At 48.4% G+C, this 18,768-nt stretch overlaps 1 protein-coding gene across 4 annotated transcripts in view; it reads left to right on the top strand.

The window, feature by feature from the left end:
• The window catches only part of Ldb1 (LIM domain binding 1), a 25,771-nt gene extending 7,003 nt beyond the window's left edge, over positions 1 to 18,768 (top strand). For 2 of the 4 annotated variants that reach the window (XM_006231493.3, NM_001107601.1), the window contains exons 2-11: positions 1,928 to 2,030; positions 2,157 to 2,201; positions 2,321 to 2,396; positions 2,497 to 2,599; positions 2,726 to 2,898; positions 3,393 to 3,515; positions 3,695 to 3,778; positions 3,872 to 3,995; positions 4,207 to 4,355; positions 5,042 to 5,791. In XM_006231493.3, the coding sequence (XP_006231555.1) occupies positions 1,928 to 2,030; positions 2,157 to 2,201; positions 2,321 to 2,396; positions 2,497 to 2,599; positions 2,726 to 2,898; positions 3,393 to 3,515; positions 3,695 to 3,778; positions 3,872 to 3,995; positions 4,207 to 4,355; positions 5,042 to 5,272 (1,211 nt within the window). In that variant the 3' untranslated portion in view covers positions 5,273 to 5,791. Of the gene's footprint in view, positions 1 to 1,927; positions 2,031 to 2,156; positions 2,202 to 2,320; positions 2,397 to 2,496; positions 2,600 to 2,725; positions 2,899 to 3,392; positions 3,516 to 3,694; positions 3,779 to 3,871; positions 3,996 to 4,206; positions 4,356 to 5,041; positions 5,792 to 18,729 lie in introns of those variants that run through there. The other 2 variants (XM_017589289.3, XM_006231494.3) reach the window with 2 other exon arrangements.

The following is an 18,768-nucleotide window of genomic DNA, read 5'->3' as shown; positions in this document are numbered from 1 at the left end:
AAATAGATTTATGTTTAAATTAGGGGACAGGGCTCAGATGCAGCCAACACAGGTAACCTTCAAAGTACAATCAAGTTTTAAGGGCTATAAAGTGAAAAAAACGGTCAGAACATTGGAGTCTGTGCCTCGGTTTCCCCCCTTCTCTGGTGAGGTGGGGAAGAGTAGGGTTGCCTGGGTAACTGGCTCCTATCCAAGTATGAATTTAACTGTGGCAGTCAGAAACTAGTGTGCCAGGAAGTGTATATGCCACTTCACAGAGTGGAGGAGGGGCACCCCCACCCCTGCACATGCCCATGTACACCACAGAGACCTCCTAGTTGCGTTTGCCTCCTAGACTGAGCTGCTGGAACCTAGGTCCTTTCCTCGGCTTCTCTGTTCCCTTTGTAAGTAGAATGCTATCTTAGTAGAGGCTCAGCTACTTCCTTCCCACCTCAGGTCTCCAGAAAAAGCGTTAGACTTTGAGTTTCTGGTCTGGAAACAATACTTGACCCCAGTATAGGTGTGGGCATGGGGGCTGGGCTGATAAGGGAGTGGCTGTTGGTGGGGAGGCTGAAAGCTCAACTGTTTATCTGGTGGGCCCCACCCAACAGGCACACCAGCCCCCTTATCTTTCTATCCCTTGTCCTCCTGAGACCCTGCAGGGCCCAGGAAGAACGAAGAATCCCTAAATCCCTCTGCCCCCACCTTGGTCACTTGAACACACGATAAAAGGAGATCAGAGGTTAGGAACTAGAGTATCTAGGCTCCAGTCCTAGCTTTGCTGGTTACTGATGGTATGTTCTTGGCTAGTCCCTTTGGAGCCCTCAGTTGACATATCTTGAAAATGGGTGTCTTAGAAATGGTAATATTATTGTCAGTCCCCGCCGCCTCATAAAATTATGAGAATTGAATGAAGTTCTACAGATTAAAAAAGGAGGTTTGGGGGTTGGGGATTTAGCTCAGTGGTAGAGCGCTTGCCTAGGAAGCGCAAGGCCCTGGGTTCGGTCCCCAGCTCCGGAAAAAAAGAACCAAAAAAAAAAAAGGAAGTTTGTCGGGATTTTAATGTCTCATTGGTCTTTTTTCTGTGTCATGGTGTTCCTTTTTGCCGCTGAGCCCTGCATGTCGTTCAGGCTCAGCCAAGGCAACAGGATCTTGAGTGTGAACTGGAAGAAGGGCTGAGTACTCCCTCCCAGCTTGCTTGCTCTTTCTTTCTTTCTTCTTCTTCTTTTTTTTTTTTTTTAAGATTTATTTATTTATTATATGTAAGTACACTGTAGCTGTCCTCAGACACACCAGAAGAGGTCATCAGATCCCATTACAGATGGTTGTGAACCACCATGTGGTTGCTGGAATTTGAACTCAGGACCTCTGGAAGAGCAGTCAGTGCTCTTCACCACTGAGCCACTTCTCCAGCCCGCTCCTTCCTTTCTTTAAAGTTTTGTTTTATGTTTAATTATGGGGAGAGGGGTATTGGAGTATGTGCAAACAAGTGCAGGCACCCACAGAGGCCAGAAGAGAGTGTCATGTCCCTGGGAGCTAGAGTGACAGTAGGTTGTAAGTAGCCTGAATTGCTGGGAACCAGATTGAGGTCCTCAGCCGAGTGAACGGTTCATGCTCTTACTCCTAGCCAGGTTTCCAGCCCCACTCCCAGTTTCTTAGTTAAATAAGAAGGGAGCTAGATTTTGAAGGGGTGAGAGGTGATCTTTAGGATAGTCCCCCTAGGTTGGGGATTTAGCTCAGTGGTAGAGCGCTTGCCTAGCAAACGCAAGGCCCTGGGTTCGGTCCCCAGCTCCGGAAAAAAAAAAAAGGATAGTCCCCCTTCTCTAGTCTACCACCGTCTGGTAACCAGGGCAGAGACTCCAGAAGACCAGCCCTTCCTATACAGTCTAGCAGGCTTCCAGGGAAGCTCCAAAGAAGCTCAGGGGATCTGTGCCATTCTCTCTATCAGGTTGTTCCTCAAAGTCATTCAAGCTGTACTCCCCGAAGGAGCCCCCGAACGGCAACGCCTTCCCTCCCTTCCATCCCGGCACCATGCTGGATCGGGATGTGGGGTGAGTTCTTTCCTTCTTCCTAGTCCTCATTAGACAGTAAACCTCCTGAAAGGAGACTGGGACGTCCCCGCCTGCTCCATTAGTTCCCCTTCCACCACGATTCTCACAATCTCTTCCTTTACACAGCCCAACTCCCATGTACCCACCTACATACCTGGAGCCTGGGATAGGGTAAGTGGAGTACAGCCAGTAAGGAAGCCTTTCCTTTGCATGCGTGTGTGCAGAAAGGGGGTGAATAGGATGGCTCTGCCACTGACCTCCCTTCCTCCCTTTCTCCCTTCCTTCCACAGGAGGCACACGCCATATGGTAACCAGACAGACTATAGAATATTTGAACTTAACAAACGACTACAGAACTGGACAGAGGTATGGCGAAGGAAACAGATTTGGGGGTGGGGGTGTGTGTCTAGGTGAGCATCCCTGTGGGATGTTTTATCACACACATGCTCACCTCTGGGTTCTTCAGGAGTGTGACAATCTCTGGTGGGACGCTTTCACGACCGAGTTCTTCGAGGATGATGCTATGCTGACCATCACTTTCTGCCTGGAGGATGGACCAAAGAGATATAGTGAGTGCCCTCTGTGAGAAGGAGTGTTAGCTTTCTCCACAGTCTGCAAGTCTGGAAGGGTTAGGAGGTCTGTCTTGGTCCTTTTTTAAGCATCTCTGTCCTGAAGGACGTGTCCTGTCTCTATAGCCATTGGCCGGACCCTGATACCACGCTACTTCCGAAGCATTTTCGAGGGGGGTGCTACGGAGCTGTATTACGTACTTAAGCACCCCAAGGAGGCATTCCACAGCAACTTCGTGTCCCTCGACTGTGACCAGGGCAGCATGGTGACCCAGCATGGCAAACCCATGTTTACCCAGGTCAGCAAACCGACAGGATATGGAACCCACCCCCGGGCACCTGGATTTGATTTCCTCTTTCCCATCGTGTACTCCAGCTGTTCCCCCGAGGAAGCATAACCTGAAGGGAAGCAGCCAGATGAGAAGAGAAGGGAGGGCAGGCAGAGTGGCCAGCAGATACTTGTTTGGTTTATTTACCTCAGTTCCCCGGGTCCCCGAGGTATACGGTGAACGAGAGCCTGCTCTCATAGAGCTTCTAGCAGATGGGCTTTTCTCTGGCTACTTGGGAAAAGGACGAGGATCTGTTAAGCTTTCCTACTGTGGTGTGTGAGTGGGTAAAGGACAGGTATGACAGGTATATGGGGAGGGGCATGCTGCAGCAGTTACACACCTAGATACTCGCACAGGTAGCGGAAGTGTATGCAGGGGAGAGCTGTGAGCCGAGGGAGAGCTATTAGAGGCACGTTTTTGTGTGTGTGGCTAAGGGGGCAGGGGTATGACAAACCTATCCCCAGGTGTGTGTGGAAGGCCGGTTGTACCTGGAGTTCATGTTTGACGACATGATGCGGATAAAGACATGGCACTTCAGTATCCGGCAGCACAGAGAGCTCATCCCCAGGAGTATCCTGGCCATGCACGTGAGTTGTGGGCAGGACCTAAGATAAGGGGGAGGCTAGCAGCAGCAGGGTTGAGTGGCTGTGCTATTTCCTGAACTTAAAATAGAGGGGAGAGACGGGTTTAATACTTACTAGCCCCTTTCTCTTACTATGTCACGTGCTCGGGTGACCAGATGCCAGTTTTCTTTCCCCTTCTCTAGGCCCAGGACCCCCAGATGTTGGATCAGCTCTCCAAAAACATTACCCGGTGTGGGTTGTCCAATTCCACTCTCAACTACCTCCGAGTAAGCCTCTGACCACTTCGGTTTTGTCCCAGCCTCTCTTATTTGAGCTCCAGGTCTCTCCCCTCACATTATCACCTTCTGGTCTACCCCCAGCTCTGTGTGATACTGGAGCCCATGCAGGAACTCATGTCCCGTCACAAGACCTACAGCCTCAGCCCCCGAGACTGCCTCAAGACCTGCCTTTTCCAGAAGTGGCAGCGGATGGTAGCACCTCCCGGTGAGTGCCTTGCCCCCGCCCTCAGCAGGCTGTTGACAGGACACCTGAGGCTGTAACCCTTATCTCCTCCTGACATGAAGTTCCCTCCGTTCCTTTTTTACTCCTGGGACTACAAGACTGAGAACAGGGTAAAGGCAGGCTTCTGAGGAGTGGGAATGGAGAAGAGGGGTCCAGGACCCTCTCCCACCTGAGTCTTCTTTCTCCGGCACAGCGGAGCCTGCACGACAGCAGCCCAGCAAACGGAGGAAACGGAAGATGTCAGGGGGTAGCACCATGAGCTCGGGGGGCGGCAACACCAACAACAGCAACAGCAAGAAGAAGAGCCCAGCCAGCACCTTCGCTCTCTCCAGCCAGGTACCTGTAAGCATCTCGGCTTTCTTCTCTTCTGGGCTGCCCCACTGCTCACCCCTGACCCCAGTCTGAGCCTGAGCCCACTCACAGACATAGAAGCAAAGTCAGTTTTCCCCATGTACTATAGAGCCAGCATGACTTGACCCCTTCCACTCAGGAGACAAGCTTTGCCAGACACATACATGCATGGCCGGGATCACACAGTCTCAGCCGTAGGCACACAGAGCATGGGACAGCAGAGTCTGCTGTGAGAACATAAGACGTTCAGAGCAGATTCTGTGTGGCAGGTACATATATACCATCAGGACGCACTCACTGGTGGAAGGATCTGCAGAGTTGGATGTTGCATGTGTAGAATACATACATGCACATTAGTGCACATAACACAGTCACCTCCCTCAGTTTTGGTCTGCTCACTCCTACAACATATGGACAGAAGCTGAAGGGTCCCTAAAATCCAAAGGAGATGGAGTAGGGAGCTAGTGGAGTAAAAGTGTGTTTCTTCCCAGAATTCGGTGGGTAGGGGCTAAAGGCTATGATGCTCTGGAGTCCTTTTGTGGGAAGGGATCCAGGAGTTGGGTATGAAGAGGGGTCGGGGTGTTCTAGGGAGGGTATGGGGGCTCTGGGGATATCTGCCGCCCTGGGTCGGGCGAGCCCCTGCCCCGATTATGTTTGGGGACCTCCGCCACTCTCAGGATGTGATGGTGGTGGGGGAGCCCACCCTGATGGGCGGGGAGTTCGGGGACGAGGACGAGAGGCTCATCACTCGGCTGGAGAACACCCAGTTTGACGCGGCCAACGGCATTGACGACGAGGACAGCTTTAACAACTCCCCTGCACTGGGCGCCAACAGCCCCTGGAACAGCAAGCCTCCGTCCAGCCAAGAAAGCAAATCGGAGAACCCCACGTCACAGGCTTCCCAGTAAAGGCCCTACCACGGCCACCCAGGTCTCTGCCTGCTACCCCTCACAGCTCCAGGGAGCAGAAGCCAGAACGAAGAGACTGGGCGTCTGAAATGGGCAACCTCCATCTACCCACTTCAGGGAGGGACTGGACTCGCTGGGGGCAGGTGCCAAGATTTGCCCCCGAGTTGCCCTGGGCTGGGCCTGGCCCCTGCAGAGCCTTTTGGGGGAAGGGGGTACTCATGTGGATGCCTATATGGACCCTGGGCTTCTGAGAAATGTCCTGACCCTCCTCTCCCCAGGGCATTTGTCCCCATTCGTACCCCAGGTTCTGGGTACCCCATCTTCCTGATTTATCCCTTTGAGCCTGGGGTTTATACCCACAGCCCTTAGGGGCTAAATGTTGGGGCCTTGGTTGAATGCCCTTTCCCCTAGGCGGCTGTCAACAGAGGGTAAAATTCTGGGCTCCTCCCTTTTGCCACTTACCCAGCTCCAAGTTTTTAAAAAAAAATAATATTATTAAAAATGTAAATTAAAAAAAAATCACTCATGTTCCCTATTCCCCTGTTGGAAATCCAGCCACCTCCCTTCTTCTGACAGATGGAGGGTCTAGGACCCAGGTGGCGGTGAGAGTCGAGCAGGGGAGTATGCATACCATTTTATACAGTTTGAGCCCTTCAGACCAAGGAGACACTTCGCTATCTCTTCTCTTTCCCCCACTCTGGGGTGATGAGCTTGGAGCAGGATGTCCATCATTGGTTGGGGATGGGATCATTGGTGACCACATCTTTTGACAACCCCCTGTTGTCTGTCTCCCCAGCCTCCAGGGCTCTGGCCTGGCCTCCCAGTCTTGTGAGTCTCTCCAGCCCTACCCCTCCACAGTGTGTATTTTTACAGTCCTCTACTAGAACAGCTGTTTTGGATGGGTGGGGAGGTTCCCTCCCTCTGGGAGCACAGAGGGAAGGGAGCATTTGTCTGTCGCCGTGTTTTTTGTCTCAGTGTCAGGAATAGGTCTTTGTCCACTCTACTCCAGAACTCTCCTCTCCCAGCCCTTCAAACTGTGCATCCAGTCCTAACCTCTCTGACTGAGGGGAAGGAGCCGCTGAGGTCATCCTGCTTAAGCCCATTAGGGAGGAAAGGGCCTCTGTCCTCCCCCACGCTGGAGCAGACATTCCTCTCCCCGTGTCCCCTCCTAGATGGAGGAGCAACAGCCGTGTCCTCAGCTCCATTTCATAGTTGGAGCATGTGAGGCTCGGAGTGAGGAGAGGCCAAAAGCAGGGTTCTGTGGCTCATGGTTTAACTGCCTCTTGTTGTGGGCAGTCCCAGGGTGTGTGGGTGCCTCTCTCCCCATTCTCCCTTTTGGATTATGGTGTCCCTTGGGCCCTACTACATCCTCCGTGCCAGCCACTTTTTCGAGGATGCTATCAGGAGCCAAAGTAAAGGGCGAGATGAAGTGGATGTCCCATCCCCACTGTAATGATTTTTTCCCTCTATTTTTTCTTTATTTTTTTTCTTTTTTCTTTTTTTTCTTTTTCCTTTTTTTTTTCTTTTTTTTTTTTTTTTCTTTTTTTCTTTTTTCTTTTTGGCCATTTGAGTCATGTATGGAACCAATCAATAAAGAGACTTTTTTGGTTTGAGAGTGTTCTGGGTAGTCATTGGTAAAGTTTGTAGGCATGGTAGCACTCAGAGGGGAGAGAATCTTTATGAGTTCAAAACCAGCCTGGTCTGTGTAGTGACTCCCAGGGCTACACATACAAAATGCCTCAGTGGGCTCAGTGGGAGGCAGGCTTTTTCAGGAATTCCTTCCTTCCTCCATTTCTCAGCGGAGCTGTCCTGAGTCTGCCTTTAACTCCAGGTTCCAGACTTTTTTCCTAGGAATCCCACCCTAGCCCCAATACCTTAGATGTGGTCTTTCCTCAGACACCCCCACTCCAACTGCTGCCCCTCACCTATAGCTCTTAAGCAGGGCTCCTGAAAGCCCTGATTGAAGATGTGGGGAAGGGGACCTTGGAAGGAAATTGTGTTGCAGGACCTTGGGGCAGTTAGAGACTGTAAGGCTCTTTGTTTTTTGGGAGACTCATAAGAAAGAAAACTCAACCGCTCAATTCAGTTGAGGTCTAAACAAGCCTTCCCCCAACCCCCACACACCCCACACCCCCACCCGCATGGCCCCTGCTGAAGGATTACGAGAGAAGCAGAAAGGTTTGTCTTTGGCCAACTTTGGTTGTGGCCACCTAAGTTCCATAGGGAGAGATAGCATCTCTTAGCTGCTAATTCCAAGGCCTACTTCCCTACATTGAAGAGACTCAAGATAAGGTAGACCCTGCTGTGGGTTACAGCTTGAGGCCTCCATGATACCCAATGGTTTTTATCCTGACTGGGGAAGCCTTGGACCATTCTTCAGTGTGCTTCTGCCTCAGCTTCTGATGTCAGAAGAAAGATAATAGAGGAAAGACGTGTCTGGCTGACATATTCGCAGCCCCCTCCACAGTTACCTGTCCTATTGCCAGCCTAGGTCCTCAAGACCCCAAGGACCATTTACACATGAACATGTACACACACACCCATACACACACAGAGGCTTGGCCTAGCCTGACAAGGACATTGGCCACCGCTTTCTCATTAGAGTGCTAGGAAATAACTGCAGGTGTTTGGTCTACAGTGTGCTTTTGGCCTCTTTTTTTTTTTTTTTTTTTGCCTGAGTGTGCCAGTGTATTTATGCATATGACTACAAGCCGAGGGGATCCTGGGTATATGTATAAATGTACGTAAGTAACATGTTAATGTGGATGTGTGTATGTATGTTTATGTACGTGTGTTGGAAAATTCATTCAGTGAGTGTCAATGGAGGCCTCTTAGTTACCAGAACCAGTTCTGGGTGCAAGGGGTTTAGAGCTGAGAAGGCAAAGGAAGCATGAGGTACATGGAGGAGGCTCTTAGGTATATAATGAGGGTGTGTTGAAAATGAATGTGTGGTAGCAGTGAGGTTGTGTCGAGTTATTGGGTCCTGGGACACTAGTTTTGAGACTGAACTGAACATTGGCTCACTCCGTGTGCACTGTGTGTAGCAGTGAAAGAGAGTCAGGTGCAGGCCCAGCCCTGCCCTGCCCTGCTCTGCTCTGGTGAAAAAGGGTGGGCCCAAGAGACAGGGGAACTCAGTATTTGAACTCAGGAAACAGTGGTCAGCAGTTTCCTCTGGAGCCCCAGATCTGGTTCCTCCCCATTATCCCCCAGCAGCCCCTGTGGGGAAGGCCCCTGGTAAAAGCAATTTCTGAGGTAAAGAAAGGGAGAGTCCGTCCAAGACTTTCATGCTCTGCAGATGCGGGTGAGACCCAGGCTCCAGCATGCTGCTGAATGAGGAACTTGTCTCGGTCTATTCCAGATGCAACCCCAACACTAACAACCCCAACCTCTGGCCTGGCCTGGATCCATCTAAGCTGAACTCTAATAATGCTTTTCCTCAGACCCCACCCAGCCCTGAGCAGCCTACAGCACCCTTAAGCTGGCTTCACTTCCAACTCCTTTTCAAAGAGAAGGCAGGAGAGGTGGCTCAGCAGTTAGAAACACTTTTTTCAGAAGAGGATCAGAGTTAGCTCCTAGCACCTCCGTGGTTCCTTGAAACCCCTATTGAAGTCGAGTTTCAAAGGTTCTGGCGCCCTCTTGTGGCTTCAAGAGCATCAGGCATGAATTCAGCGCACATAATGAGTGGGGGCAAATACCCACATTGATAAAATAGAAATAGATGTTTGAAAAAGAACTCTAGCCAGCCCACACCCTTCAGTCTGATCACAAGGCCCTTTCCCCAAACAAGCTGGCCTTTCCAGCCCTTCCTGTAGCTCTCTTTGACCTAGTCCAGTTTTATCTTGAAAATTGGGAGAAAGCGAGGGGTCAGTAGCTGTCGCTGGGAGAAGGAGGGAACATTAGAAGACAAGAGCTCAGAGGTACTGTTGATGTTCTGGGTCAGGCTGAAGGGAAGGCAACCCAAACTGGGGCTTTGGACAGCACCCGGGGGTGCTAACCTTACTTGTGTAGCAGACTCTCAAAAACCAAAGGGAGCCTCGAGTCGTCGCTCCTCTAGGTATAGGCCAGGTTTCAAAGGTGTTGCCTTTGATTTTGCTAGCCCTGATGTCTACGAGCTCAGAATATTACAGTTGTCTCCTGACTCTATGTGGCTTGTCTTCCCAAGAAGCCCATCTCCACGGCTTCTCTACCCACTCTGGTGTCTTCCACGAAACCTACAAAAGGGTGGATTATACTTTGTGTTGCGAGCCTGGGAAGTATTACCAGTGTGAATGGAAGCTGGTGTCACACCTCCAGGTTTCTTCTCCAGCCTACAGAATGGGCTTTAGAAGCATACGTATTGAATTGGAGATGGTCTCTCATGTCCTAGTACGGCCTGAAATTATGAAGTTGTTGATAGCCTTGAACTTTGATCCTCTTGCCTTTACCAACCAAATGCTGGGACAGCAAAAGTGCCCACAGATCCCATTTATGCCATGCTGGGGGCTAAAGATGGAGCTTTCGGCGTGCCAAGCAAGCGCTGAGCTACATCCCCTGACTCCCCACTGCCCTGTTTTTCTTAGCTAGGGTCTCCCTGTATACCCCTGACTGGCATAGAACTTAATGTATAGACCAGGCTGGCCTTGAACTTGTGATCCTCCTGCCTCTGGTCTCCAAGTACTATGAGTATAGACATGCACCACTATACCTGCTTACTTACTCATCTGTTGTATTTGGGTGGTGTACGTATGTATTTGCGTGTCTCTGTCTGTGTGTGTAGTGCACGTGTTGTGCATGTATTTGGAGGCCAGAGGTTGACATCTACTCTGTTTCTCAGTTGTCTACTTTTTTTTTCCATGTGTTTTGCTTTGCCTTTGTTGTTTGTTTGTTTGTTTGTTTGTTTGTTTGTTTGTTTGAGACAGGGCTTCTCTATGTAGCCCTGGCTGTCTTGGAACTCACTCTGTGGACCAGGCTGGCTTCGAACTTACAGAGATCCACCTGTCTCTCTGCCACCAAAGTGCTGGGATTAAAGGCTGTCTCTGCCTGCTGAATACTGGGATTGAAGACTTGTGCCACCACCACCCAGCTTGTGTTTTCTCTCTCCCTCTCCCCCTCCCACTCCCCCCAACCCTGAACTGAGAACTTAACTTAGGGCCCTTAACTGACCCTGAGCTTCACTGATGTGGCCAGGCTGGCAGTCCAGTGAATTCCAGGGATCCATTTGCTTCTGCCTCCCTGGCACGGGGAGTCCACCCTCACAACTACACCCTGCTTTGTGTGCCGGTACTCAGGGTCCGGACGAAGGTGCTAGTGTTCACATGGCAAGCGCTTTAATGGCGTGAGGACTTACTTGAAAAATAGCTGAAGCCCAACGACACCCTCTTGAAATATGTGGCTGGTGGCTTAGTTACTTATTTGATCCCTGTGGCAGAATGTTGACAAAAGCAACTAAGAGAGAAAAGATTTATTTCAGCTCACAATTCAAGGTTATAGTCCCCCCCCCCCCCCCCAGCCAGGGGAAGTCGGAGGTTGGAACTCCAGAGAGCTAGCCATATTGTAGCAATGTGTGTGTCCTTCTCACCACTCACACAGTCCAGGATTCCAGTCAGGCAATGGCTGGGTCTTCACACCTCAGTGCCATCAAGACAACCCCCAACCGGTATGCCAGAGGCCGGTCTCCTAGGTGATTATAACTTCTGTGCAGCTGACAATAAACACTGGGCATTACAGCTGGCCACGTGCCCGGTGCGTGTCCGGGACTCTCCCTGGTGGTGTGCTTGTTCAGGCTGTCGCCCTGTGTTCCCACAGTGCACTTCAAGCACCATCCACGCCTGCTTCCTCCCAGCCATAACCACTCTTTTTTTTTTTTTTTTTTTTGTTCTTTTTTTTTCCCCGGAGCTGGGACCGAACCCAGGGCCTTGCGCTTCCTAGGCAAGCTCTACCACTGAGCTAAATCCCCAACCCCCATAACCACTCTTTATATGTTCCCTTCCCCTGACTGTCTCCGATGGCTCAAGGCTCCTCAGGAGATCCCTCTGAGCTGGGACTCTTTTGCACTGCTATTGAACCATCTTTTTCCTCCCTCCCTCCGTCCCTCCCTCCCTCTTTCTTTCTCCCTCTCTCTCTCTCTCTCTCTCTCTCTCTCTCTCTCTCTCTTTCTTTCTTTCTTTCTTTCTTTCTTTCTTTCTTTCTTTCTCCAAACAGGATCTGGGTAGCTGAGGCTGGCCTGGAACGAACTGTTGTTCATCCTGGCCTGAAACTCACTACTCTCCCTCCTCAATTTCCCGAATGCAGGGATCCAGCCATGAACCACCCTCATTACTAAGAACTTCTCCAGACCAACACCTGACCACATCTGTTCTTCCTCCCTCAGTTCCAGCCCTTCTCCCACTTTCACACACCCCTCTAGTCCACCTGGTTCCCACCTTCGTCTCTCCCTGGACTCTGCCCTGTCCCCTAGTCTGAGGTGACTCTTGAGTTTCCTACCCCTTCCCCAGCTTAGCTCTCCAGGGGCTGGGAGACTTGCAGTTTCATAGGCAATGGGGACTGGAAGAAAAGCTTCATGAGGAAGACCACTTGTTCCTATCCCAGCACTACAGAAAGGGCTGCAGGACTGAGGGCACCTATGTATCCCCAGCTCCGAGGGGCTTCAGAGGCAGGAGGATCATGGGTTTGCTGACTGCCGGCCTAGATCCAGGTCTCAGGGAATAAGGCCGAGAAGGATAGGACACAATAAGTGTCCACCTGTCCTCCGAACACACACACATGTTTGAGTGCGCGCGCGCGCGCGCACACACACACACACACACACACACACACACACACACACACACAGTGGCCACCTCTAGCCTCTGAATAAACACATAGACACTCAATATTCGCTTCTGGTCTCCAAACACACATTCCCTTTCCCTGCCCCCCCCCCCCCACACACACAGTCAGCTGTATGCACCCATATCCTTCCTGTGGTTGTCATTTCCCACAGGAACAGCATGTCCAGAAGGGATCATTCATCATTCCCGATCAGGAAACCTTCCCTCGAACTTTCCCATACTCTTGCTATATTCTGTATGGATAGATGCCCATCAGAAAAATCCAGCCCAACCTGTTGAGTGAGGTAGACCTAGTCTGTGCAGGATGAGGAGGGCGGGGCACTCTGGAGGTGTATAGTCCTCTTACTTTCTCCAGACTTTATGATCAACATGTGGACTGTTCTGCATGGACATCAGACGCTCATGCTGGGATCTTTGCCTGAGATGGGTTAAGAATCAGTAGTCCAGTGCCAGAGAGATGCCTCAGTGGTCAAGAGTGTTTATTACTCCAGAAGGACCCAAGTTCAATTCCCACATTGGATAGCTCACACCTTATTCTAACACTAGCTCCAGGATATCTACCTGTCATTTATAGATACTGAAACACATGTGGCACACACATACAGATGATTGAAAACTAAATAAGTACTTATAAAAGAAAAATAGAGGTCTGGAACGGTCTGGGAAGCCCTGGGGAGGCTGAAGCAGGATTACCCACAAGTTCAAGGCCAGTCTGCAATGTAAAGCAGACGATTGTCTCAAAAAACAAAACAAAACAAACAAACAAACAAAAAACCCAAAAAGCAGCTGGGTGTTGGTGGTACATGCCTTTAATCCCAGTACTTGGGAGGCAGAGGCATCCAGATCTCTGAGAGTTCAAAGCCAGCCTGGTCTACAGAGCAAGTTCCGGTACAGCCAGGGCTGTTACACAGAGAAACCATGTCTCAAAAACAAAACACAACACCTCAAAAACAATAACAAAAAACGCGCAGAGCATAGCGACGCTCTCTTTTAGTCCCAGCTCGAGACTCACTTGGTTTACATAGCAGGTTCCAGGCCAGCAGAAGCTACACAGTAAGATCATGACAAAAAATAAAAGACCCCCAAATAAGGGACAACCATAAAACCCAGGAGTTTGGCCCACGGCTGTAATCCCAGCACTTAGGAGGTAGAGGTAGAAAGATCAGGCTGGAGAGATGGCTAAAGTGAGAACGCTTGCTATCACAGCAGTTTGCCACTCTAGTTCTAGGGGATCCAGTGCCCTGCTCTGCTCTTCAAGGACACCAGCATTTGTTCAATTGCTCTCTCTCTCTCTCTCTCTCTCTCTCTCTCTCTCTCTCTCTCTCTCTCTCTGTCTCTCTCTCAGGCATTCACATATACAAGTAAAATAAAAATAGATAAATCTTTAAATAAAAAATAAGCTAAACAGTGGGGCAGGTTCACATGGTGGCTGGTGCACACCTTTGATCCCAGCAGGCAGGAAGCAGAGGCAGGCAGATCTCAGTGAGTTTGAGGCCAGCCTGGTCTACAGAGTGAGATCCAGGACAGCCAGGGTCACACAGAGAAGCCCTGTCTTAAAAAAGCAAATGAGGGGTTGGGGATTTAGCTCAGTGGTAGAGCGTTTGCCTAGAAAGCACAAGGCCCTAGGTTCGGTCCTCAGCTTCGGAAAAAAAAAAAAAAAAAAAAAAAAAAAAAAAAAAAAAAGAAGAAAGAAAAGAAAAAAAAAGCAAACGAACAACAAACAAAAACTTAAAACAAAGCATCAGTGGTTCATATGCAGAGGGGTTTGCGAAGGCGCTCGCTGCCGAACCTGACGTTCAGTTGGATTCTTGGGACACACATAACTGATGGTGAAAACCAACTCTTACAGTAGGTCCTCGGCTTCCATTCAAGGGACACTGCATTCATACACCCAAGCACACACCCAAATAATAAACAGAAAAAATGTAAATATATATATAAGATAAGGTGGAAAACAATATAGTAAGATACCTAGCACGGTACTCTGGCTTACACACACACACACACACACACACACACACGCACATACCCGCACATACCCGCACACACACTACATAGACAAGGTTATCTTCAGTTACATAATGAATCAGAGACCAGCCTGGGATATAAGAGACTTCTTCTCATCAAGCCTGTCCCCACCACCCCCGGACAAAAAAAAAAAAAGCAGTACAAAAATAAAAACCAGGGAAGGAGTGAATAAGATTGGCTCCATCTTTAATGGTCTAGGAAAGGCCTGGGGTGACCAAAGCATGGACCGCAAATGCTCTTTGAAAGTTTGAAACTGCTGTCACTACCTTCCATTTGGAATAGCTAGCACTGAGTAGGAGGTACATGCAGTAAATAGATCTGAACTTCAATTACAATGAATCTTTCCTCCCATCCCGCCCCACCCTGCTCTGTCTGTCCATCTGTCCGTCCATCTGTCTGTCTGTCTCTCCTACCTCTCCCTGTGTCTCCAGATTTTCTTTTCTTTCTTTCTTTTTTTTTTAAATAACTAGTTTTTTTTTTAAGATTTATTCATTTATTATATATAAGTACACTGTAGCTGTCTTCAGACACACCAGAAGAGGGCATCAGATCTCTTTACAGATGGCTGTGAGCCACCATGTGGTTGCTCGGAATTGAACTCAGGACCTCTGGAAGAGTAGTCGGGTGCTCTTAACCGCTGAGCCATCTCTCCAGCCCCTCTTTTTTTTTTTTTTTAAAGATTTATTTATTTAACGTATATGCACTGTCATTATCTTCAGACACACCAGAAGAGGGCATCAGATCTCATTACAGATGGCTATGAGCCACCATGTAGTTGCTGGGATTTGAACTCAGGACCTCTGGAAGAGCAGTCAGTGCTCTTAACTGCTGAGCCATCTCTCCAGCCCCCTGTCTCCGGATTTTCAAGACAGGATTTCCCCAGGCTACAAAGGAGCTACAATGGAACTCTCTTATTCCTCTTACTGGCACGGTTAAACTGGGGCCAGTACAAGTTACCTGTGTGTCCTCGGTGAGAGACAAATCTATTCTAAGCCACAGAAAGTCAATGATGTCATCGGTTATTGATTCAAGCATTCTTCATGCTGGGCATAGTGTACCACGTCTTTCCTTCTAGCCCTTTGGATTAGAAGCAGGGGTATCTGTGAACTTGAGACCAGCTAGGTTCACATAGAAAAGTTCCAGGCCAGCCCCTGTCTAGAAACCAAAACCAAGCATTATTTACAACGGGAACCCAACAAGCAAGTCAAGTAAACACCAAACCCAGTATTTAATCATCGAAGTGTCTCTGGATGAAGGAAAAGCTCTCTCAGTTGGATTTGCTAAGTGGATGATTTAAGGAATTTCCCACAGTTAATTTTGACAATATTCAAAATTTTTTAAATATTTTATTTTTTTAAGATTTATTCATTTATTATATATAAGTACACTGTAGCTGTCTTCAGATACACCAGAAGAGGGCATCGGGTCTCTTTACAGATGGTTGTGAGCCACCATGTGGTTGCTGGGGATTGAACTCATGACCTCTGGAAGAGCAGTCGGTGCTCTTAACCGCTGAGCCATCTCTCCAGCCCCCCAATATTCAAATTTTTAAAAAGATTTATTTATTTATTTAATGTATGTGAGTACACTGTCACTGTCTTCAGACTCACCAGAAGAGGGCATTGGATCCTGTTACAGATGGTTGTGAGCCACCATGTGGTTGCTGCGAATTGAGGTCTGGATCTCTGGAAGAGCATCTCTTATAATCAGTTCTTAAATATGCATTGACTTTAGGGGAGGTCCTCTTCATACAATATATTTCATTATTTCTTTTCTTTGTATAATTCTGCTATATTTACTTTGTCAACTTCCCTTTGAACTTAAACTTCTGTGCCCCCGTTTCTTCCTGGATGAAAGAATTCTACAAGCCGGGCATGATACTGCACATCTTTGACAGGAAACAGAGGCAGGAGGTTCTCTATGAGTTCCAGGTCAGACTGGACTGCACAGTGAGTTCCAGGACAGTCAGAGAGATATGGGACGACACTGTGTCTGAAAACAAAACAGACAAACAAAAGTCTCCAACACTCACTGCCCTTCTAGAGGACCTGAATTTAGTTCCCTGAACCCAGGCAGACAGCTCACAATTACCTACTGTTCCTGCTCCAGGAGATCTGATGCCTCTGCCCTCTGCAGACACTGCTGTACACACCCACGTGGAAACACACACAACTACACAAAAAATTCAAAATTAATATAAAGTAAATGTTGTTTTTGGGTTTTTTTTAAGAGGATGTTTCTGTGCAGCCCTGGCTGTCCTGGAACTCACTGTGTAGACCAGTCGGCTCACAAACTCAGACATCTCCTACCACTGCCTCTTGAGTACTGGGATTAATAGTGTGCAACACACACACACACACACACACACACACACACACACTTGCACAGCAGAAGAGGGAGGGCATCAGATCCCATTAGAGATGGTTGTGAGCCACCATATGGTTGCTGGGAATTGAACTCCGGAACTTTGGAAGAGCTCTTAACCTCTGAGCCATCTCTCCAACCCCTAAGATAACCCTTTATGAGGTCAGGTCTCTTTCACCACGTGGGTTCTGGGATCAAGGTGCCCATCAGGCTTAGAAAGCATTTAACTTTACCCACAGACCCATCTCATAGGCCCCCTGGTTTTTTTTTGAGTGTTTGTTTTTAAATTTTTCTTTTAAAATATTTATCTATGGGCTGGAGAGGTGGTTAGGAACACTGACTGCTCTTCCAGAGGTCCTGAGTTCAATTCCCAGCAACCACATGGTGGCTCACAACCATCTGTAATGGGATCCCATGCCCTCTTCTGAGGGCAGTAACAGTGTGTTCATATAAATAAAATAAATTAATTAAAATTTATTTATTTATTTATTTATTTATTTATTTATTTATTTATTTATGAGTGCTTTATTTGTCCGGGTGCCTGCATGACAGAGGAGGGCATTGGATTCTATTGTAGGTGGTTGTGAGCCACTATCTGGGTGCTGGGAATTTGAACTTAGGACCTCTGGAAAAATAGCCATTGCTCTTAGGTGCTGAGCTGTCTCTCCAGCCCCAGCCCCTGCATTTTAAGATAGAATCTCACACTGTAGCCCAGGATATGCTCGTATATAACTCATAACATAGTCTAAGGTGGCCTGGAACTCTCAACAACCTTCCGTCCTCAGCCTCCCACGTGCTGGGGTCCCAGCCATCAGTCCAGGCTAGCCTGTGTCAGCAGTGTCCTCTGCCTAGCCTTCTCTTTGGGTTTATAAGGCTATTATTGGATTTAAGGCTCATCTTAATCCAGGATAATCTCCCCTTGAGATCCTTAATCACCTCTTCAAGGAGACTTATTCTAAACAAGACCACATTCTGAAAGTTTGTACAGAAAGTTTGTATGGCATGAAAGTCCCAAACTATCTACAAGAAGCTTCCCAGTGACCTTTTTAATTTTTTTTTTTTATTTTTTGGTGGTATTGCACCAAGCACATATTCAGCCACTGTACTGTATCCCCTTCATGTACGTTTCAGTGTGATGGTGAACCCCATTCTTGGGGAGTCCCTGAATTTTGGCATAGAAAAATCACAAAATCACACCTACTTTAATTTCATTTTAATTAATTAACCCTATTCCGAAACAGGGTTTCTCTATGTGACAGCTCTGGCTGTCCAGGAACTCTAAGATGAGGTGACTTTTTCTCCTCCGTATTTTCTTTTGAGATGGGAGTCTCATAGCCCAGACTGACCTTGCTATGTAACTGAGGACAATCTTGAAATCCTCCTGATCCTGCTGCCTCTACTTCCTCAGTTTTGGGATTCCCCTTATGGGGTTGCCACCTCTAAAGGTTTTGTTACTGTTGTTGTTTGTTTGTTTGTTTGTTTGTTCGTTCGTTCGTTTTTTTTTTTGGTTCTTTTTTTTTTTTTTTTTTTTTTCGGAGCTGGGGACCGAACCCAGGGCCTTGTGCTTCCTAGGCAAGCGCTATACCACTGAGCTAAATCCCCAACCCCTCGTTCGTTTTTTTTTAGAAGCAGGTCCACCTCTATTTTACACTTCGCGTGTAAAAATGAGACTATGTTATTCACGTTAGAAATAAAGTCTGGGGGCTGGGGATTTAGCTCAGTGGTAGAGCGCTTACCTAGGAAGCGCAAGGCCCTGGGTTCGGTCCCCAGCTCCGAAAAAAAGAACCAAAAAAAAAAAAAAAAGAAATAAAGTCTGACATTCTTGTATTTTAAATTCATACACAATGCGACCTTTTCCTCTTTGGAATCAGCTCTGGGCGACTCCCTTCCCTCTTTTTTTTTTTTTTTTGGTCTTTTTTTCGGAGCTGGGGACCGAACCCAGGGCCTTGCGCTTCCTAGGCAAGCGCTCTACCACTGAGCTAAATCCCCAGCCCAAAGTGGTAGGTAGGTTCGATACTCAGCCCTAGAGTACACTTTTTTTTTTTTTTTCCGCAGCTGGGGACCGAACCCAGGGCAAGCGCTCTACCACTGAGCCAAATCCCCACCCCCCTCCCTTCCCTCTTTCAATCCCGAAGAGAATCCCGGTGGCTCAGGCTCATTTTCCTCCCAGTTCGATCCCAAGGCCTTTTCCTCCCGCCATGATTCAGCTTCCTGATTTTCTCCTGGCATCCTTTCTTCTTTTCTCTTGGCCTCTAGAAATCCCAGCTCGTGAACATTTGAAGAGTGAAGCTGGCA

The sequence above is a fragment of the Rattus norvegicus genome, chromosome 1, assembly GCF_036323735.1.
Source record: "Rattus norvegicus strain BN/NHsdMcwi chromosome 1, GRCr8, whole genome shotgun sequence".
NCBI classification, from domain to species: Eukaryota; Metazoa; Chordata; class Mammalia; order Rodentia; family Muridae; genus Rattus; species Rattus norvegicus.
The sequence above is the reverse complement of the archived record's forward strand: the minus strand, read 5'-3'. Positions and strand labels throughout refer to the sequence as shown.